Source organism: Durio zibethinus, chromosome 9 (assembly GCF_047325235.1).
Source record: "Durio zibethinus cultivar Kanyao isolate XHJ-2024 chromosome 9, ASM4732523v1, whole genome shotgun sequence".
In the NCBI taxonomy this organism is placed as follows: Eukaryota; Viridiplantae; Streptophyta; class Magnoliopsida; order Malvales; family Malvaceae; genus Durio; species Durio zibethinus.
Genome location: NC_143170.1, coordinates 4,323,508 through 4,339,674, shown reverse-complemented (window position 1 = coordinate 4,339,674; position 16,167 = coordinate 4,323,508). Strand labels below are relative to the sequence as shown.

The following is a 16,167-nucleotide window of genomic DNA, read 5'->3' as shown; positions in this document are numbered from 1 at the left end:
GTTTTTTCAATGCTTTGAGTAGCCTCTTCTCTATCGAATGTACAAAACAACATCACTTTGTTTGGGAGGGAGACTTTTATTAATTGGAACCTTAGGGTTACACCACATCATCATCGTGTCATCTTTATTTTAAAACGAAGAAGTCAACCGTTTTCTTACTTTTATTTTTTATATAGATTAACTAATGATTTTTGTTTGTTTTTTTTTGTTTTTTATATATATAAACGTTAATTAATAAAAACTTATTTTGATCCTTTAAGTTTTTAAATTAAACAAATAAAATTAATAAAACGATATATATTTAAAAATAAAAAATAGAGCAGAGCCCGAGTGGAAAAATGTGTTAATTAATACCATTAATATTTTATTTTTGGGTGGGATTTGATCCGACCCTGATCCCATATTTAAAAAATAAAATAAAAAAAACACTAACTACAAATGAAAAAGAAAAAAAATATATTTGCAAATTCCCCGGGAAAATCATAAAACAAGGGGATCCGCCTAGATTTAAGAATGCAAACAGGGACACACCCACCAAACTCCTCGAAGACAATGTCAATTTCTGGGTTTCGGAGGGAATAAACTTCTAAACACTAGACTGTTTTAGAGCTTGCAGCCAAACGCATTTTCTTGTTATAACTGTTGGGGTGTAATTTGTTTGGAATCTGATAGACAAGGAGTATCTTAGAAGATAAGAAGTTTGAGGCTTCTGTTTTTTTCATTAAAAAAGAATGGCAGAAATATAGTTTATAGGTCATGTTTAATTCAGCTAATATCTGCCATTATTCAAAAAGCATCTGGGGTATTTATTTTTTCATGCTAATTGTTGACATGTAAAATATATATTGTAATGTAAGTCATTATTAATTGATATCGGTCTTTTGAGATTTCATCAAATTTTCACCTCATTTTGTTATCATAAGCATGCTAAAATGGCACTTGTTTTGCTCTTGCTCCGTGACAAATCTTATTTTGAGCAATGATGAAAAAGTAGAGCAGGTCCAAATATTGCACGTTTCTGCCAAAATTTGACTTTTAATAGCTTGTTTGAACCAATACTTCCTGGAAACAGTGGCTAGAGATTGGAAAAAACAGAATGGGATTATACAATGTACTGAGAAAACTGAATAGTATTGCCTTCATATGGTATCTATATCATTGCACAAAGCTGGTTCTGCTCTAAATTTCACCGGTATATCGTGTTTTGATTTCGAAAACTAGCTAACAAATTCCAGTAGGTGATAAGGAAGATAGAGGCAGGGCAGTTTGAATGATAAGTTGATAACTCACAGGGCACTTAGCCCAATCTGATTATATTTACTCGAAAGCTTACATGAAAACAAAAGGTAAAAAGAGGGTGATGCAAAACATTTTCTACCCTTTTAGATGAGAAATATATGTAAACAAATGATCCAGTACAAGCAAGCAACGGCTGATCCAACTTGAATTGGATGTCATTTATGGAACTGATAAGAAATTTTTACTAAACTTGGTCCTGGCCGAAAAACAGAGAAAGGTATGATGCAACTTATGAAAGCCTATTTGAAGAAAGAGCAGGAAATTGAAGATTCAAAGTGATTTGTCTCTTTTGGTTTGATAGATTTTAGACATTTATTTAATTAAAAAAAATTATAGACGATTAACCATGTGAGAGGGGACAAGTCCTCAATCCTCACTGTTTTCTCATGTCCAATCTAATCTAATTTCATTTTGATAAAACATCCCTACTTCCCTTGTTCCACAATCTTCCGAGTTCCAACCTTACATTTCCCTTTTGAGCACGGCTGGGAGTGAGCATCCAACTTGGCCATGTGACAGTAATACATTATTAGCCATATGATTGATTTCCTACCGAATTCTACCCTCCAAAATGCTATATTTCCCTTTCTATTCCAAGTCTTTTGAGGACTGCTTAATTATGCAAGGAAAAAATAAAGTTCCACGACTTTAAACATACAGCTAAAAATGATTTCATTTAAGATCTCTGTTTCATCAGGTTTTTGATCCACCATCCATTTTCTTATGTTTGAACAGTTATATTTTTCCATGGTTGTTTGTTTAACTATGGACCATTTAAAAGAACTTGCTGAATTCTAAATCCCTCGTGGAGGAGGGCCTTCAGGTAAATTACTCTGCAACATGTTCTTTTGGCTCCACCCCGTCCCTGAGGCCAATAAGATTTCACTTTTCCATCGTCCTTGAGTCAGTGTCCTCGCTCCTAAATTTGAGAAACAGAAAAAGTTAAGAGTGAGAGAACAGGTAAAGATGGCCAATCTTAGAAGTCCTATACACCATTTCTTCAGTGCTTTTCAGTTTCTTTTGTTAGTGCAAACCAAAGTCCTATGCTATCAGTACAAGGTTGAGGTTTAGATGCATGGGGTATTCCCACGTCAGCAAACCCGCAGGTATACGCCAAATGGTCCAAGTACCACACCCTTAAGATTGGAGACTCTCTCTGTAAGTTTCCGTTCCATTTATCTCTTTCTTGCCATGTATTTTAGTTTCTCTTCTGATTCTCATTCTTTGCTGATTACTTTTCTCTTTGCAGTGTTCTTATATCCACCAACTCAAGATTCAGTTATTCAAGTCATGGAACAATCCTACAACTCTTGCAACCTCAAAGATCCAATCCTGTACATGAAAAATGGCAACTCTCTCTTCAACATCACCAAACCGGGGGAGTTTTTCTTCCCCAGTGGGGAGCCTGGTCACTGTGAAAAGAAACAGAAGCTATACATTTCGGTGCTTTCAGGGAATGGCTCTGCGTATGCTCCCTCCTATGGTCCGAGTGCATTGCCTGAAACTGCGTCTTCACCCTCCTACCCCACAGTCTTTGGCACAATCCCTCAACCGCCTTCTTCTACCACCTCGCTAGGATTCCCACTCTTCATTACAGCTGTTATTGCATCATCCACGTGGGCAATAATCAATGGCATGATGTGAAGAGCGTGGCTAATCTAGTGTCAAATATTCAAACCCATGTGGAAAATATTATTTTATCTCTTTCTTTTTTTGTATTTAGCATTTATTTCTTTCTCATTAAAATGTTGGTTTTAAAGTCTGATTTATTGGTTCATATCATAATTTCTAGGATGTGTGATTCTTTTCAATGATCGCTCTTCAAAGAGAATGAAATAGGTGGGGGAGTAACAGAGTACTTGTCTTACTTTTACGTGTTTTCATGCATTAGATTTACAGACAAGACAGAATCTATGAGCTTGAAAGAAGGGATTGGACATCTTCTTTTTCTCTTTTCTAAGAAAAAAGAACGAAGGACAAACACACGTGTGGTTAAATTACTTCGTCTTCAACTGTATAGGTCCGAGAAAACACCGCCTGAAATTACGGTTGTGACATCGAGAGCGCCATGTGACAGCTGGTTATGATTCTTGACAATTCCACAGCGACGGCTCATTGTCTCTTCTATGCAGTGGATTATGGTCACAATTTTAAACTTTAGCATCAATTCAGATAGATTGAAATATACAAGAAGAGGAGATGCTAGATTAGTTCCAACAAGTTGAATACTAATTTTATCAGTACAGCCCAAGTAATGAAGATGCGTAGTGATGAGAGGAACCATTACTAGGGGCTTAAAAAAGGGACTAATTATTTGATGCATGATATAAAATTATTACAAGCGAACCCGTGGCAAAAATTAGCCAGAGGGATAACAGTCCCTCTCAGGCACTATTGAATAATGGTACAACCCTTGCAGAATCTCAGTATCAACTAGGGGTGTAAATGATACATTAGTACTCGCAAGCTACTCGGGTTCGATTCGAAAAAAACTCGAATTCGGTTCGATTATTGTCGAGTCGAGCTCGAGCTCGAGTAGCTCGACTTATCGATCGAGCCGAATTCGAGTATTCTTATATCTGACTCGAGTAGCTCGCGAGCCTAATCGAGCTTTTATATTTAAATATATTTTTATTTTTTTTAATTAAAAAAATATTTCGAATCCGAGTTCGAGTTCGAGTTCGAGCATGAATAATCGAACTCTTGTCGAGTATACAAATCGAGCTTATTTTTACATATTAATCGAGCTTAATCGAGCGAGCTCGAGTAGCTCGAATTCGATCACGAATCGAGCTCGAGCTTGAAAAATAAAACTCGATCGAGCTCGAGCCGAGTATCGAGCCCCGAGTTGTGAGTCGAGCTCGAGCTCGAGCTTCTCACTACTCGGCTCGGCTCGGCTCGTTTACAGCCCTAGTATCAACCATGTGAGACACGATTTAACAGTGTTTCAGCTGCCCATATTAGCATCTATAGCCATTGCCCTCTCTTCAGGAGCATGGCCAGAGTCTGGAGCAGCAGGATCTGCGAACTGTGCTCTTGACTCTGTCGCAAAGGGAATCCTAGCAGGTGTAGTGTCTATTTCCATAGCAGAAGCTCTGGGAGGAGAAGCCGGCTGCACATCTACCAGTGGGTAAGCAGCCTTGTACCTGGCTCGTAGGCCTTCATCAACCAGTCGAACTCCATTCAACTGATTACCAAGTGATATCCATCTGGTAAACGATAAGAGTGGAAAGGAACCGCTTATCAGTGGAAAATTGTGGATACTCAAAAATCTTAAAAAAAAAAAAAAAAAAAAAAGAAAGAAGGGGGGGTCACCAGGCATTTGGCTAGTTATCACTGACCACTATCCTTTTGGATACCGAAAAACATGAGCAGGCTAATTATCGGGGAGAATTACACATTAGGTACTGAAAATAACAAAACGTCACATATATTTAATTCTTGAGACCTGTAGGCCTTTCTTCTGTTTATTCTCAAAGCATGCCCTCTTGCCTCTTGGCACCCTATGATAGATGATATAATATATTTTAATAATTTTAAAACAAGAAAAATGAGTCAAGACACCCCACCCTGCATGAGTATTATGCATGCCAGCAAATAATTCCAGCTTCCTTGTCCTTGGACTTATTCTCTCCAGCATAGGGTACATCTGCAGGTTTATGTTTCCATTAAGGTAAGTTCTTGTACTACACAACAGGGACATTGCAAGCACATAAGGCATTACAACAGTAATAAAGTTCAGGCCGTTTTGTAACGAAATGTTATTGCTTCTAAGCATTTCAAAATCAGTATGCATGGCCATCATCATCCTTAAGCCAACATTCTGATACCAAGAAGTGGTAAATAAATAATGTTATAATGGATGGTCAAACAATCTATGGTATGGAATAAGTTCTACAAACCTCATCTGGCTTACGGCTAGTCTCTCGAACCTTGGCAACAATGACATCAGTATCAATATTCTTGTTTATTTCTGGATTTCCCTTAATTCCTACAAGGCAATGTTCCTTACTATGATTTAACCAATGACCTGTTCTCCCTGTTCTAATTATTCGCTGAAGTTTATTTGTTTTCGCCCAAATAATATCCTCACACCGCTTGTACCCCCAAAGTTCCAAACTGCAAGAAGCATGATTGCTTTTGCAATTATGAATAAAAATTTTAAGGCTTTTCTCATCAAAAAGATAAACTAAACACTAGATATTTAAATTAACTAACAGCCAAAGTAAAGCAAAAACCAGTCACGTCCTAGCTCCATTGCACATCCAGTGACCCAAAGGAAGATCAGACCATCAGTCTGCAATGCAGTAACATTAAGATCGCGCATTTCATCATCAGCCATTGTTCCATAAGGCAACTCCATATGAATACCCCGTGGTGGATCTGCCATGATGACACCAAGCTGCCCCAAAATGTCCATTCTAAAATTCCGGATATCACCATTAATCCATTGTGGTTCACCTATTCCAGTTCTGAACAATATTCAGCACGCTGAGGCTTTAAAGGTTTCTCAGGACCAAGATCATCTTGTGTTTGGTCAAGCTCGTAATGGACATGTTTGCATGTCTATCAAACAAGGTTAGATTGCATTACTCTCAAGTTGTAGTCGTAATAAGAAGACATTAGAATGAAAGCTAGTAAAAATTGTTTTAAGAAGCATAAAAAATTACCTTCATATGTTCGCAAGTATCTAGAAATGAACAATCCCTAAACTGATGTCAGTATGAGGAGCAATTATGAGCTTAAAATGAACCTGAAAAGAGTTACAAATATAGTAAACAAGATTGCAAATAGGCAAATCAGGAGTCCTAAAAAACTATCTCTAAGGATCCTTCTAAAATGCTAGGCAAATGACTTGAGGAAGTTCAAACTAATGATAGCACCACATAAGACACAACTATATACTATGACAACCATTTCTATGAATCCAATAATAACACTATAGGTTAAGCCTCAATGATGCAACTCTTCAGGCTACTGGATATATCAAAAGTTAGAACGAATGCACTAAATTATCAAATTTTCATCCCTACTAACAAGAGGTAAAGGACAGAGGCTTTTGGTAATTGTAATTTAATTAATTAGAAACTCTTCATTATCTTTTGAAAAGAGAAACAGTTTACTCTAAAATACGAACATGTTCTCATATTTTGCAGGAAATCACTAAATCGTCAAAGGGACCTGAAGTGTATGTTGCAGCTTATCCCTGAAATGCAAATTGGCAACCATATGCAAGCTCTGTCATTCCAACAAAAGAAATTGTTACCATAGCTTCTTACAGGCAAGAAAACTACCAGACTGCCTTCGACAGTCCTCCTTCGTTAAAGCAGAACAATACTCCCTCACTTGAGAACCAACTTTGCTTTTAAACTGTACCAAATAATTGAACAGAATCACCAACTAAATAAAGAACAACTAAATAAAAAAAAAAAAAAGAAATACTTAATAAACTTCAATATACCTAAACTCCCTACTTTTGGCAAAAACCAAAATATGTATTTTATGTTTTAAGTGTTACACAAATTATGACACTATAATTTTCGTATTTTATAAGATAGATATAATAGACAGACAAGGATACAGGAATTGCCGCTTCTAAATATACCTTAGCAGCCACAGCAGTTTCCTTAGCAGTTGGGCGGTTAATGTTCAAAATCTCCTCATCCGTCTTCGACTTCTGCACTTCCTTAAACGACTTCTTATTCAAGAAAGCCTCCAAATCCTTCATATCGTCTTCCTTAGTCCGCTGTCTCTGCAAAAGACCATTGTTTGGGCCCATCGGCAGCCTTTCAATCATCCCAATTCCCCGACCCCGCAGTCCAGCCATTGGCCCACCCGGCGGATGCATCATGCCAGGGTCTCCTCCCATCCAAATTTCATCACTGTTATTATTAATTTTCAAGCTCTCACTTTCGTTAACGTTGTTTATCCGTTCTCTTTTTTGATGATTTTGAGGTTCTTCAGGTAATTCTCGGACTAACCGGGTTCGGTCGGTGCTAAGTACCATGACTCTGCTTTTGCCGCCAACCACAAACTCTTCGACCTCGAGGCCGCCGTTATCATCCGCCATTGATCTCAAAGTCATCTCCACCGCGAGAATGGACCCTGAATCGCCAATTGACACATAGCAGCCTTCTCCGCCGCAGTCACATTCTCGTCGTTCTCTAGCTTCCTCAAAACCGTCGACGAGTCGATGGCTGTGAACGGTACCCTCTGAAGCAAACACGCCGCCACCATAGCTCTCACCAACGACAACGGGTTGCCGCTCTCTTTGACTGGCTTGTCACCTTGTTCAGGTTTAACGAGGGCGAGTTGTTTTGGGTCAGGTACGGGGTGGGTCGGTGGGTGGTAGATATTTTTGGGCGTTGGGAGGGGAGGATTGGGAGAGAAAGCGCGGTGGTTGAAGGCGGAGACGATGCGGAGGGAGTTGTGACGATGTTAGGGTCCAGGTTTTGGAGGGAGGCGAGGAGGTCCAGGTGGGTTGCATGTTGGGTTTGGATTTGGGTTTCGAGTTGGGTCCGAATGGATTTGTTCGTTGCTACTGTGTCTCCACCGCCTGGGTGGATCTCCGTGGCTGCGTTTATTCGAGTTTAGTGGGTGTTTACGTGCAACCTAGTGGGGGATTTTAAGATGTCGGACATTAATTCACCGTTTTACCTTTTAACCTTTTCAATATTAAATAGTATCAGACTATTTATACCGTGGAGCCCAATAGCACATATTCATAGCCCATAAAGGCCTGAGCCCAATAACTTTTTTTGTCAGGAGAGCCCATTAACTTTGCCAGTTAGTACTTAGTGGACATGGAAATTGAAAAGAAAATGGAAATGGCAGATCGGTAATTTGCGACATACCCATGTGAACCGAAACCTCCAATGCAATTTGTCGTCTTCTAATCAGAAAACCCCACCAAACTCCGACACCACTTCACAGTTCGGAAACAAAACAAATAGAGAGAGAAAACCCTAAAACACACACTCTCTCTGTCTCTGTCTCTCTTACACACACACACGCACGCACAGAAGTGAGAACTATCAACATAAAAAGCATGGAACTCTGTCCAGGTTCGAGCCGAACACTTGATAAAAAACATAAAAAAATGAAAAAGTAAACTCTTTAAAAAAAACCAACACGTGCCTTTCGTTTCTCTTCATCCCTTTTCTTGTTCTGTCATTGATCTCCTCAATTGATCATTGCATTACATCATTCATTGTCTTAAAATAATGGGATTTTCCTTAGCTTTATTCTGGTAACTGGTTTTCATAATTCTGGTTCGTATTGATCATGGACTTCTTTTCTTTAGCTCTTTTCAATTATTGGGTTTTACATTTTTACTTATTTTCTGAACATGATCTCTTGTTCTTGAAAACCTGGGCTTTTCTTTGCTGAGCTTGACTTGTTTTGATCATTGGTTTTTTTTTTTTCCTCTTTTATAATTCCTGTGTATTATCCTTCTTTCTTGTGTATCAAAAGCTACTTTTTACTTACTAGATTTTTACCTTTAGCCTTAGTTCTTCAACCTGATCTTTAGTTATTGTTCAATCGGGTACCTTCTTTTATCCCTTATTAACAGTGAATTAATGGCAACGGTGCTGTCTTTATCGGTCTCTTTTTCAATCGTTTTCCTTGTCTATTATATCTTATCTTTAGATCATTATTTAGCATCTAAATCCTCACTGACTTAGGTTTTTTTACATTTCTTCATTCACATTTCAATTACTCTGTTTTGGATGTGGATGCAGTTATTTTGTCAAACAAAGGTTGATTGGCAGCATATATTGTATAGTTTGTTGGTGTATACAAGGTAAGCTTTTGATTAATCTTACTGTCTTTGTTGTGATATTTATTGATTTTGGTTTGAATGTCGATGACTCTGTTCTGTTTTTTTTATTGTTATGATTTGGTGAAAATGATATTCTTTTTTGTTGTAGTAACGAGTTGCGTGTTTGCCCTGAATGGAGGACATGGTTGGACCAAGGTTGTACAGTTGCTGCAATTGCAGAAACCAAGTTGCCCTTCACGATGATGTTATATCCAAGTCTTTTCAGGTAGCGAACTCGATACTAATTTTGCTGCAATCATACCCCTCTGCTGGATTTATTGTTGCTGGTTCCATTAATGGATTAAAAGATGATTTCTTTCAGAGTCTAGGAGGAAATGAAAGGGGAAACTAGAAATTTGCTTATGAAAACATTTACCATTTAAATATTTGCTCAAATGTATTTTCGGTCATTTCAAAGTTGGGACTATATGTTGCATTTGGTTCAACCATGTCAAACTTCATTTCTGTTACTATTTTTCTTATGGAGAAAATCTGTTTTGCTGAGAGAATTCCATAGATATGTGTTCCAAAGGTTCATTTACATTTTACAATGTGAATTTCAGGGGAGAAATGGTCGAGCCTTTTTGTTCTCCCATGCAATGAACATAATGGTGGGTCCTAAGGAGGATAGACAACTGATGACTGGTCTTCACACGGTGTTTGATGTCTACTGCTGTGATTGCCGTGAGGTTTTAGGTTGGAAATATGAGCGGGCTTATGAGGAAACTCAGAAGTACAAGGAAGGGAAATTCATTCTTGAGAAGTCAAAAATTGTTAAAGAGAACTGGTAGTATTCATGTAAATATTCTGGATGGTTCTCCTGACCTGGCAAGTGTATGAATGCCTTTGTGTGTTTTTCCTCTTCCCGATTGAATATATTCATGTATTGTTCTTCCTTGTGCATTCTTGCTGTGTTCCTTGTGTGGATATTGTACTGGATATTATTCATTTTGTTAATAAAATTGTGAATGATTCTCTCAATAGTGCCTGTATTTCAGTATGCACTGAATCTGCATTTAGTAAAATTTACACATTTGTAATTTATTGTTGTCAGGGATTAAGCATATCAATAGTATGACTTATGTTTCCGGAATGTGGCTGAATATGATAAACTAAGGGATGTCATTGGCAATCAGTGATCATTTCTGTTCTTGTAGTCTGCATCCACATTTATATTAACAATTATGAATTAGATTAGTATGTTATTCTTAGATCCCTGTAAGATGTATGTGCCTGTGGCTTTTCATTGATGTGAATAGATCCGAGAAACAGGATGTCTTATATCTTTAGTGGGATTTTGTACTCTGATGACTAGGATATATTTCTTGGGCTGAGTCTAGACCTGATGTGGGATGTGATGATGCATGTGGAATAATTGAGGAAGCTGTCTTGTTGTCTTGTTGATAGAAGCAAATGGCCTAAGTGATGTGATACAGTTGATTATTGTTACTGGCAAGATATATATGTGGTAGAAAGAAAGTCTTTCATGTTTGATGCTGGTTTTAGATATTTAGCCAATTTTAAGTGTTTGTTACTAAGATTGACTTGCTCAAATACTAATGCCTATTTGGTTTTGTACCACAGGATTTATAAGGTATTTTAGATGTTTTAATGTGTAAATATAGGTTACTGGAAGTATCTGAGTTTTCAAGCTTTTCGACATAGAATCAGTGTTACAGCACCATCTGTTGTTCAGACATCAAATTATTTCCCGTTGGAGGGGCAAATGGGAATAAGACTAGTAGAAGTGAATAATTAACTGGGAAATAACTTTGGATGGAAAGAAATGGTACAGGCAGAACCTTCATATTAGAATTTGCTGACACTAATTCCCTCAGAAGATACTTCAGAACTTGCCTTTTTGATATATACAATTATGGCATCAAATACCCAAGTGGGCTTCACTAAAACTGGTTTTCTAGTGGCTGGGCAATTCTGGTTATGAGGTTTGACGATTTAAACCGGTTCTAGCTTCTATTTGATCATATAGGAGGTCCGCCCAAAAGTATCATCAATCTGACTGATGCCGCGTTTGGGGGGCCGCCGGTTGTCCCTAGTCTCAATTGGTTTTGCCTTGAAAAGAACCTGCAGAAAAGATTTGAAAGATTGAGAAGAAAAACCACTATTTTTATACAGAAGAATCTCATAAATGAAACTCAAATATTTGAGAAGAAAATACTATTGTTATCCAACAGCTCAATTTAGAATCAAGATCTCAATGATCAAGAGGAACCAATATGATAAATCAAATAATCAATAAAATAAAATCATATATCTGTCAAAACATGATTTTCTTCCGATGCAACAGCACAGCAAAAAAAAAACTATAACAAGCTAACAGAAGCAGAGGATACTTTGATCGCAGGCAAGGAAAATCTTGTACATCATATCACAGATACTTTCTTCTTTGTTACCCTTCTTTTTTTGGTGTTCTCCACTGCTTCTTCTCTCATCTTCATGAGCTCTTGGAAACAGCGGTGATACTGTGAACCAATCGCATCAAGCTCCAGCTTCAGCTCTTCCAACTTATCCTTCTCTGCTAGGGATAGAGAGCAGATGCTTGACAAGCTCATATCTTGTGACGCAAAAGAACAAGAATCCGTTAAGGATATATCAGAGTTCTTTGTGGAGTCGTTTATCAGGACAGATTCCCTAAGGTTTTCCTCATCACTGGTCTCTTTACACCCGAGATGGTTATAAACCCCAATAGCTAAACCAAAATCATATGTGCTTGAACTTTTATGGCACTCACCATAACTGTAACCAGAAGACCCCATTGGTTTGTTATTACTCCCATCTGACACCACCATTCCATCAGATTCAGCTGATATATCTGAACTGACAGACTCTTGGGTGTCTTGACATTTCACAACAGCCAACTCTGAGAAAACTTTTTGCTCACCAACCGTCTTAATAGTTGCCCGACTTGGGCAGCATAAGCCGTCTTGTAGGCATGAAATGCTTCCAAACGAAGGTTTCCAGTAGGGTACAAGCTTCATGATCATGCCATCAATCAACTCTGCAATGACAGTTACATCTTCATTTGACAAATCAAGTTGTTCAACCATCTCCTCAGCAATTGAAATAGCAGTGTCAGAATCTCGGTAAAAGGAAAAATGGATATTCCTTGCTCTACCTGTTAAAAAAAAGCGCTGTAGTGCATAATTCTTTTTTCTTTTTTGAACATAAAGAAGAGAGTAAGACTTTTTGTATGGCAGATTCACTTACCATATTGATCAGCAATGTGCAAAGTCAATAAAATTGTATTATCATCATTTTTCTCCCCTTTTAACCTAAATTCATTATTCTTAGTGAAACATTGTAGCTCAAGAGTTGAGAACTGAGGAATTTCTTTGATGTTTTTTGTAGAAGGATTGGCCAGAAGCCTTTTGCAGTTAGGATCTACATCCATCAGATGAGGTTCACACTGGATTGAGTTTACTATTTTCGGCATAAGATTTGGTAACTGCAGTGGACCACAGGCAACTTCCTTGGGAGTTTCAACCAAAAGGAATGGATCTTTCAAGAGCTCCACAGCTGGCAATCTCATAGATGCTGGAAGAAGGCATTTCTCAATAAACTGCTTAACTTGGGGATCATTCACTTTAGCAAGGGAAGCAGGTTTAATATCCTGCAGGGTAAGAAGTTAAGAGAGTTTAAACAACCACTTAAAAGAGAATTGTGGAAGAAGTATTGGAGATAGTTGTCAACTGACAGAGGTAACTTTCTTATATATTTGTGCTGGATTTTTGCATTCATTATACGGATATTCACAGGTAACCATCTCCAACATGCACAGACCAAAAGAATATAAGTCAACAAGCTCGTTATATTCCTCATCATAAAGCTCTGGAGCCATGAATTCAGGAGTGCCTGCACAAACAACAAAGCATTACAAATTTCAACCAAAATGGTTTAGCTGAAGTCACAATATTACTTATTTTTGAGAAAATGAAGTACCAATTACACTTCGGGCAGTGGGCCACTGCATGACAGTTGCCAATCCAAGATCTCCGATCTTGACTTCTCCATTATTTCCATTTACAAATATATTATCACATTTTAAATCTCTATGAATGATCGGAGGGTTGTGACTATGAAGATAATGTAAACCCCCAAGGATCTGCCTCGCCCAGTTCTTGATGGCCTTCATGTCAACATTCTTATGCTTCTTACGGTATCTAAAGGCCAAAGCAAATCTCAGCATATCACAAATGAAGACAAAGCCAAGCAGAAAAGAATGGGAAAAGAAAAGAAGATGAAACTCACTGCCTCAAACTCCCCGAAGTAAACAACTCTGTTATCATGTTGATGGTCTTGTTCTTATCATCCACCCAGGAGCTGTAGAACTTGATGATATTTTCATGTTTCAATGACTTCAAAAGATGAGCCTCAGAATATAATCTTTCCAGTTGTTCATGTGTCTGCAATAAATCTTCGATATTGACTTGGTTCCATGCAACCTCTATTCCATCAGCTTCATCAAATCCCTTGTAACTACAAATAACAATGTAGCAGCCAAAACAGAAGAATCAATCAAACACACTTTCCTATCAAAGTTGACCAAATTTAAAGGAGATAGGTCTTGAAACCATACACAGTCTTGAATGCTCCCTTGCCCAGGATCTCATCATACTGAAGGAATTTAAAAAAAAAAAAAAAAAAACAAAAATTGTATCACTCAAACCAAAACAGCAAACTATTTAAGGAATATATAATAAGCATATCTTGGACAACATTGGCATTTTGGTTGGCCATGCATGTGTTCAAGTTTAATTTTGTTAAAGGAATTATTTATAATCAAAGTTTGTCATGTTCATTAGAATGGAAGTACAAAAAGCAATTAATTCCTCTTTTCGACAAAAAGCAAGAAAAAATTATTTACACCAAGAGCTGTAAAAAGAACAAAAGATGAGATTTCCAAGATTATTAATTTAATAGAAGCTAAGGATAATCAAATGTGGTTAAATTCAGGTCAATTGATTGCGTTACTCAAACTTAATGATATTTGGTTGCTAAGAAAATTGATCATGGACTGCAATTTAACAAATTTTTACTAAATTAAGCCTAAACACTTAGGAATATTTGATTATTATATAAAGTTCCACAATTTCCTTGAGAAATCGATAATTACAAGTCATATTACTTTTCTCCATGTTTCTCGGCAATCAAACAGATACTAAATGACCCTAACAAAGCCAAACGGAATAAAAAATATATAAAAGAACAGGATTCGGAGCCAAAAATCATACCCGAACGTACCGACCCGACGGATCTTTCTCAGCGAAATCACAATCATCGGCCACGTCCATTTTTTTTATGTACAAAGAACTAATCGCCGCCACAACCAACAAAACCGGATCGAAATTTCCAACAACAACAGCCAAAAGAAAATCCACAAGACAAAAGAAAAGAAAATCCAATTTAAGGGAAAAAAGGCAGAAACCGCTATTAGAGGTCAATTTTGACCCCGATTGGAATCGAGCACGAGGAGGAGAGAATCTGTTGTTGTTTTTCGGAGAATGCCTCACAAGCTACCGAGTAGGAATCGAATGCCGACCGGAATCGAAATCGGCTTCCTAATGCTACGGTCAAACGTATATCTTCCACCGGTTCCCGATATTCCAATTCCATACGGTTATTTCCTCCTCGATTCGATTTTATCTTTATTTTTATACCAATCCCAAATTCTCCCCCCATAGTGCTATCCGCATGTTAATTTCTCCTACTTTTCTATGATTCACAGAATTTGTGAAATTCTGAGGTAGCAGCAATTCTAATCACTGGAAATTTCGGAGAGCAAAGCTTAAAGAATTTATGGAGGACTAGGGCAGCTTAACTAATCCCAATATCCTTTTTACTTTTATTTTTATTTTTATTTTTTTGAAGAAGCTTAGACAGAGCTATCATTGTCGCCAACGGCATATGGGATTTGAGGGAATCACACGCGCATATTCTAGAGCGTGCGTTGAGGTAGGATTTTTTTTAAAGGGATTCTAATTTCACGGAATAGGAACGTTGGTGTTAATTGTTATATTGTAGTCGCTGGAGGAACGTAGAAGTCTTTGTCATTGGGGGATTCTTTTTCTCTTCTAATTTGTTTATTAGTTATGGAATTCTTTTTTTTTTTTAAATATATAATTAGAAGCTAATAAAAGGGGTGCACAACGATCAGTCATGAATCACTTGGCATCAATGAGTTTGGATCGATTTCAGGGTGGTCGTAGATTTTAACGGGTAATCGATGGTCCAAATATTTTAGGGCGGATAATGTTAGGGTGATTCCCAATCCTAAACACTTATTTATCCGCTCCGGATTGAGGATCGAACTTTGGACTGAATATAAATAATTAAATATATAATTTTTAAATATATAAAAATAAAACTAATCTCAAAATATATATAATATTTTTTTTGCATTTATTAATACTATTAATTTATTTATTCTTAGATAGGTCAATAAAAATGTATTACAAGTGCAATGTTTGAATTTGAAAAAATTTCTTTTATAAATTTGTGGCTGTATGCAGTTTGAATTTTGTAATATTTAATTGTAATAACTAATATGCATTTTAACGTGAATTCATGAATTTGGATTATGTGATTGTAATTTTTTAATTATGTTAAAAAGCTATTATCTAAATGTATTTTAAAAAATAAAAATAAAAATCAATTTTAGATTGTACTGGATGGAGTCTGTTTGAGTGATCTACAATTTAAGATTTGTGGATTAGTCCAAGATCCAAAATTTTTAAGATTACCTATGGTACAAATTTCAGAATCATCTATCCGAACCATGCACACTCTTAATGGTAATTGGCAAAAGGTTACAGCATAATTTGGAATATTCATAAATGACCAGCGGTGCTGCCAAATTAAATAAAGTCTAAATCTTTGGGAAAAAAGTCAAATTTCCTAAAAAAACCCAAAGTCAAATTTTGAAGATTAGTCAAATTTCCTAGAAATACCATAGTTTTTGCACTTTCCATTTATCAGTTTAATTGTATGCTTAAGCCTTTCATAGCTACTATGACAATAACAATAAT

General features: G+C 36.9%; 2 protein-coding genes and 2 pseudogenes across 6 annotated transcripts; 2 read left to right on the top strand and 2 right to left on the bottom strand.

Annotated features, from left to right (window-relative positions):
* Positions 1–1,896: 1,896 nt before the first annotated feature.
* LOC149516732 (early nodulin-like protein 8) lies at positions 1,897–3,518 on the top strand (annotated as a pseudogene). Its single transcript, XR_016345061.1, has 2 exons — positions 1,897–2,457; positions 2,549–3,518. The product of XR_016345061.1 is annotated as an early nodulin-like protein 8 (transcript).
* A 75-nt stretch (positions 3,519–3,593) lies between these two features.
* On the bottom strand, positions 3,594–8,708 carry LOC111302673 (putative N(6)-adenosine-methyltransferase MT-A70-like; annotated as a pseudogene). Its single transcript, XR_016344879.1, has 9 exons — positions 8,635–8,708; positions 8,154–8,224; positions 6,905–7,888; positions 6,573–6,669; positions 5,970–6,054; positions 5,538–5,865; positions 5,202–5,418; positions 4,869–4,948; positions 3,594–4,508 (listed from the first exon to the last, which is right to left on the bottom strand). The product of XR_016344879.1 is annotated as a putative N(6)-adenosine-methyltransferase MT-A70-like (transcript).
* LOC111307890 (protein yippee-like At4g27745) lies at positions 8,135–10,102 on the top strand. Of its 2 annotated transcripts, none has more exons than XM_022906211.2 (4): positions 8,135–8,363; positions 9,042–9,103; positions 9,231–9,347; positions 9,685–10,102. In XM_022906211.2, the coding sequence occupies exons 3-4, from the start codon at positions 9,255–9,257 to the stop codon at positions 9,910–9,912; spliced, it is 321 nt and encodes a 106-aa protein (XP_022761946.1). In that variant the 5' UTR covers positions 8,135–8,363; positions 9,042–9,103; positions 9,231–9,254; the 3' UTR covers positions 9,913–10,102. The 2 variants fall into 2 exon arrangements, with proteins under 2 accessions (XP_022761946.1, XP_022761936.1); XM_022906201.2 differs by lacking the exon at positions 8,135–8,363 and adding an exon at positions 8,377–8,570.
* Positions 10,103–10,869: 767 nt separating this feature from the next.
* LOC111307877 (serine/threonine-protein kinase WNK8-like) lies at positions 10,870–15,120 on the bottom strand. 2 transcript variants are annotated; one of them, XM_022906194.2, is made up of 8 exons: positions 14,374–15,120; positions 13,719–13,756; positions 13,391–13,618; positions 13,082–13,302; positions 12,837–12,994; positions 12,350–12,752; positions 11,476–12,257; positions 10,870–11,206 (listed from the first exon to the last, which is right to left on the bottom strand). In XM_022906194.2, exons 1-7 carry the CDS (start codon positions 14,431–14,433, stop codon positions 11,506–11,508), a joined length of 1,860 nt encoding a protein of 619 aa, XP_022761929.2. In that variant the 5' UTR covers positions 14,434–15,120; the 3' UTR covers positions 10,870–11,206; positions 11,476–11,505. The 2 variants fall into 2 exon arrangements, with proteins under 2 accessions (XP_022761929.2, XP_022761923.2); XM_022906188.2 differs by lacking the exon at positions 13,719–13,756 and having other exon boundaries at positions 14,374–14,966.
* Between the last annotated feature and the right edge of the window lie 1,047 nt (positions 15,121–16,167).

Excerpts from the sequence above, each read along its gene's own strand:
- LOC111307890 (XM_022906211.2), top strand. The coding sequence starts at position 9,255 with ATGGAGGACATGGTTGGACCAAGGTTGTACAGTTGCTGCAATTGCAGA. Across the intron at positions 9,348-9,684 it reads TTATATCCAAGTCTTTTCAG|GGGAGAAATGGTCGAGCCTT; the intron begins GTAGCGAACTCG and ends TGTGAATTTCAG.
- LOC111307877 (XM_022906194.2), bottom strand. The coding sequence starts at position 14,433 with ATGGACGTGGCCGATGATTGTGATTTCGCTGAGAAAGATCCGTCGGGT. Across the intron at positions 13,619-13,718 it reads AAGGGAGCATTCAAGACTGT|TTACAAGGGATTTGATGAAG; the intron begins GTATGGTTTCAA and ends TGTTATTTGTAG. Across the intron at positions 13,303-13,390 it reads ACTTCGGGGAGTTTGAGGCA|ATACCGTAAGAAGCATAAGA; the intron begins GTGAGTTTCATC and ends TTTGGCCTTTAG.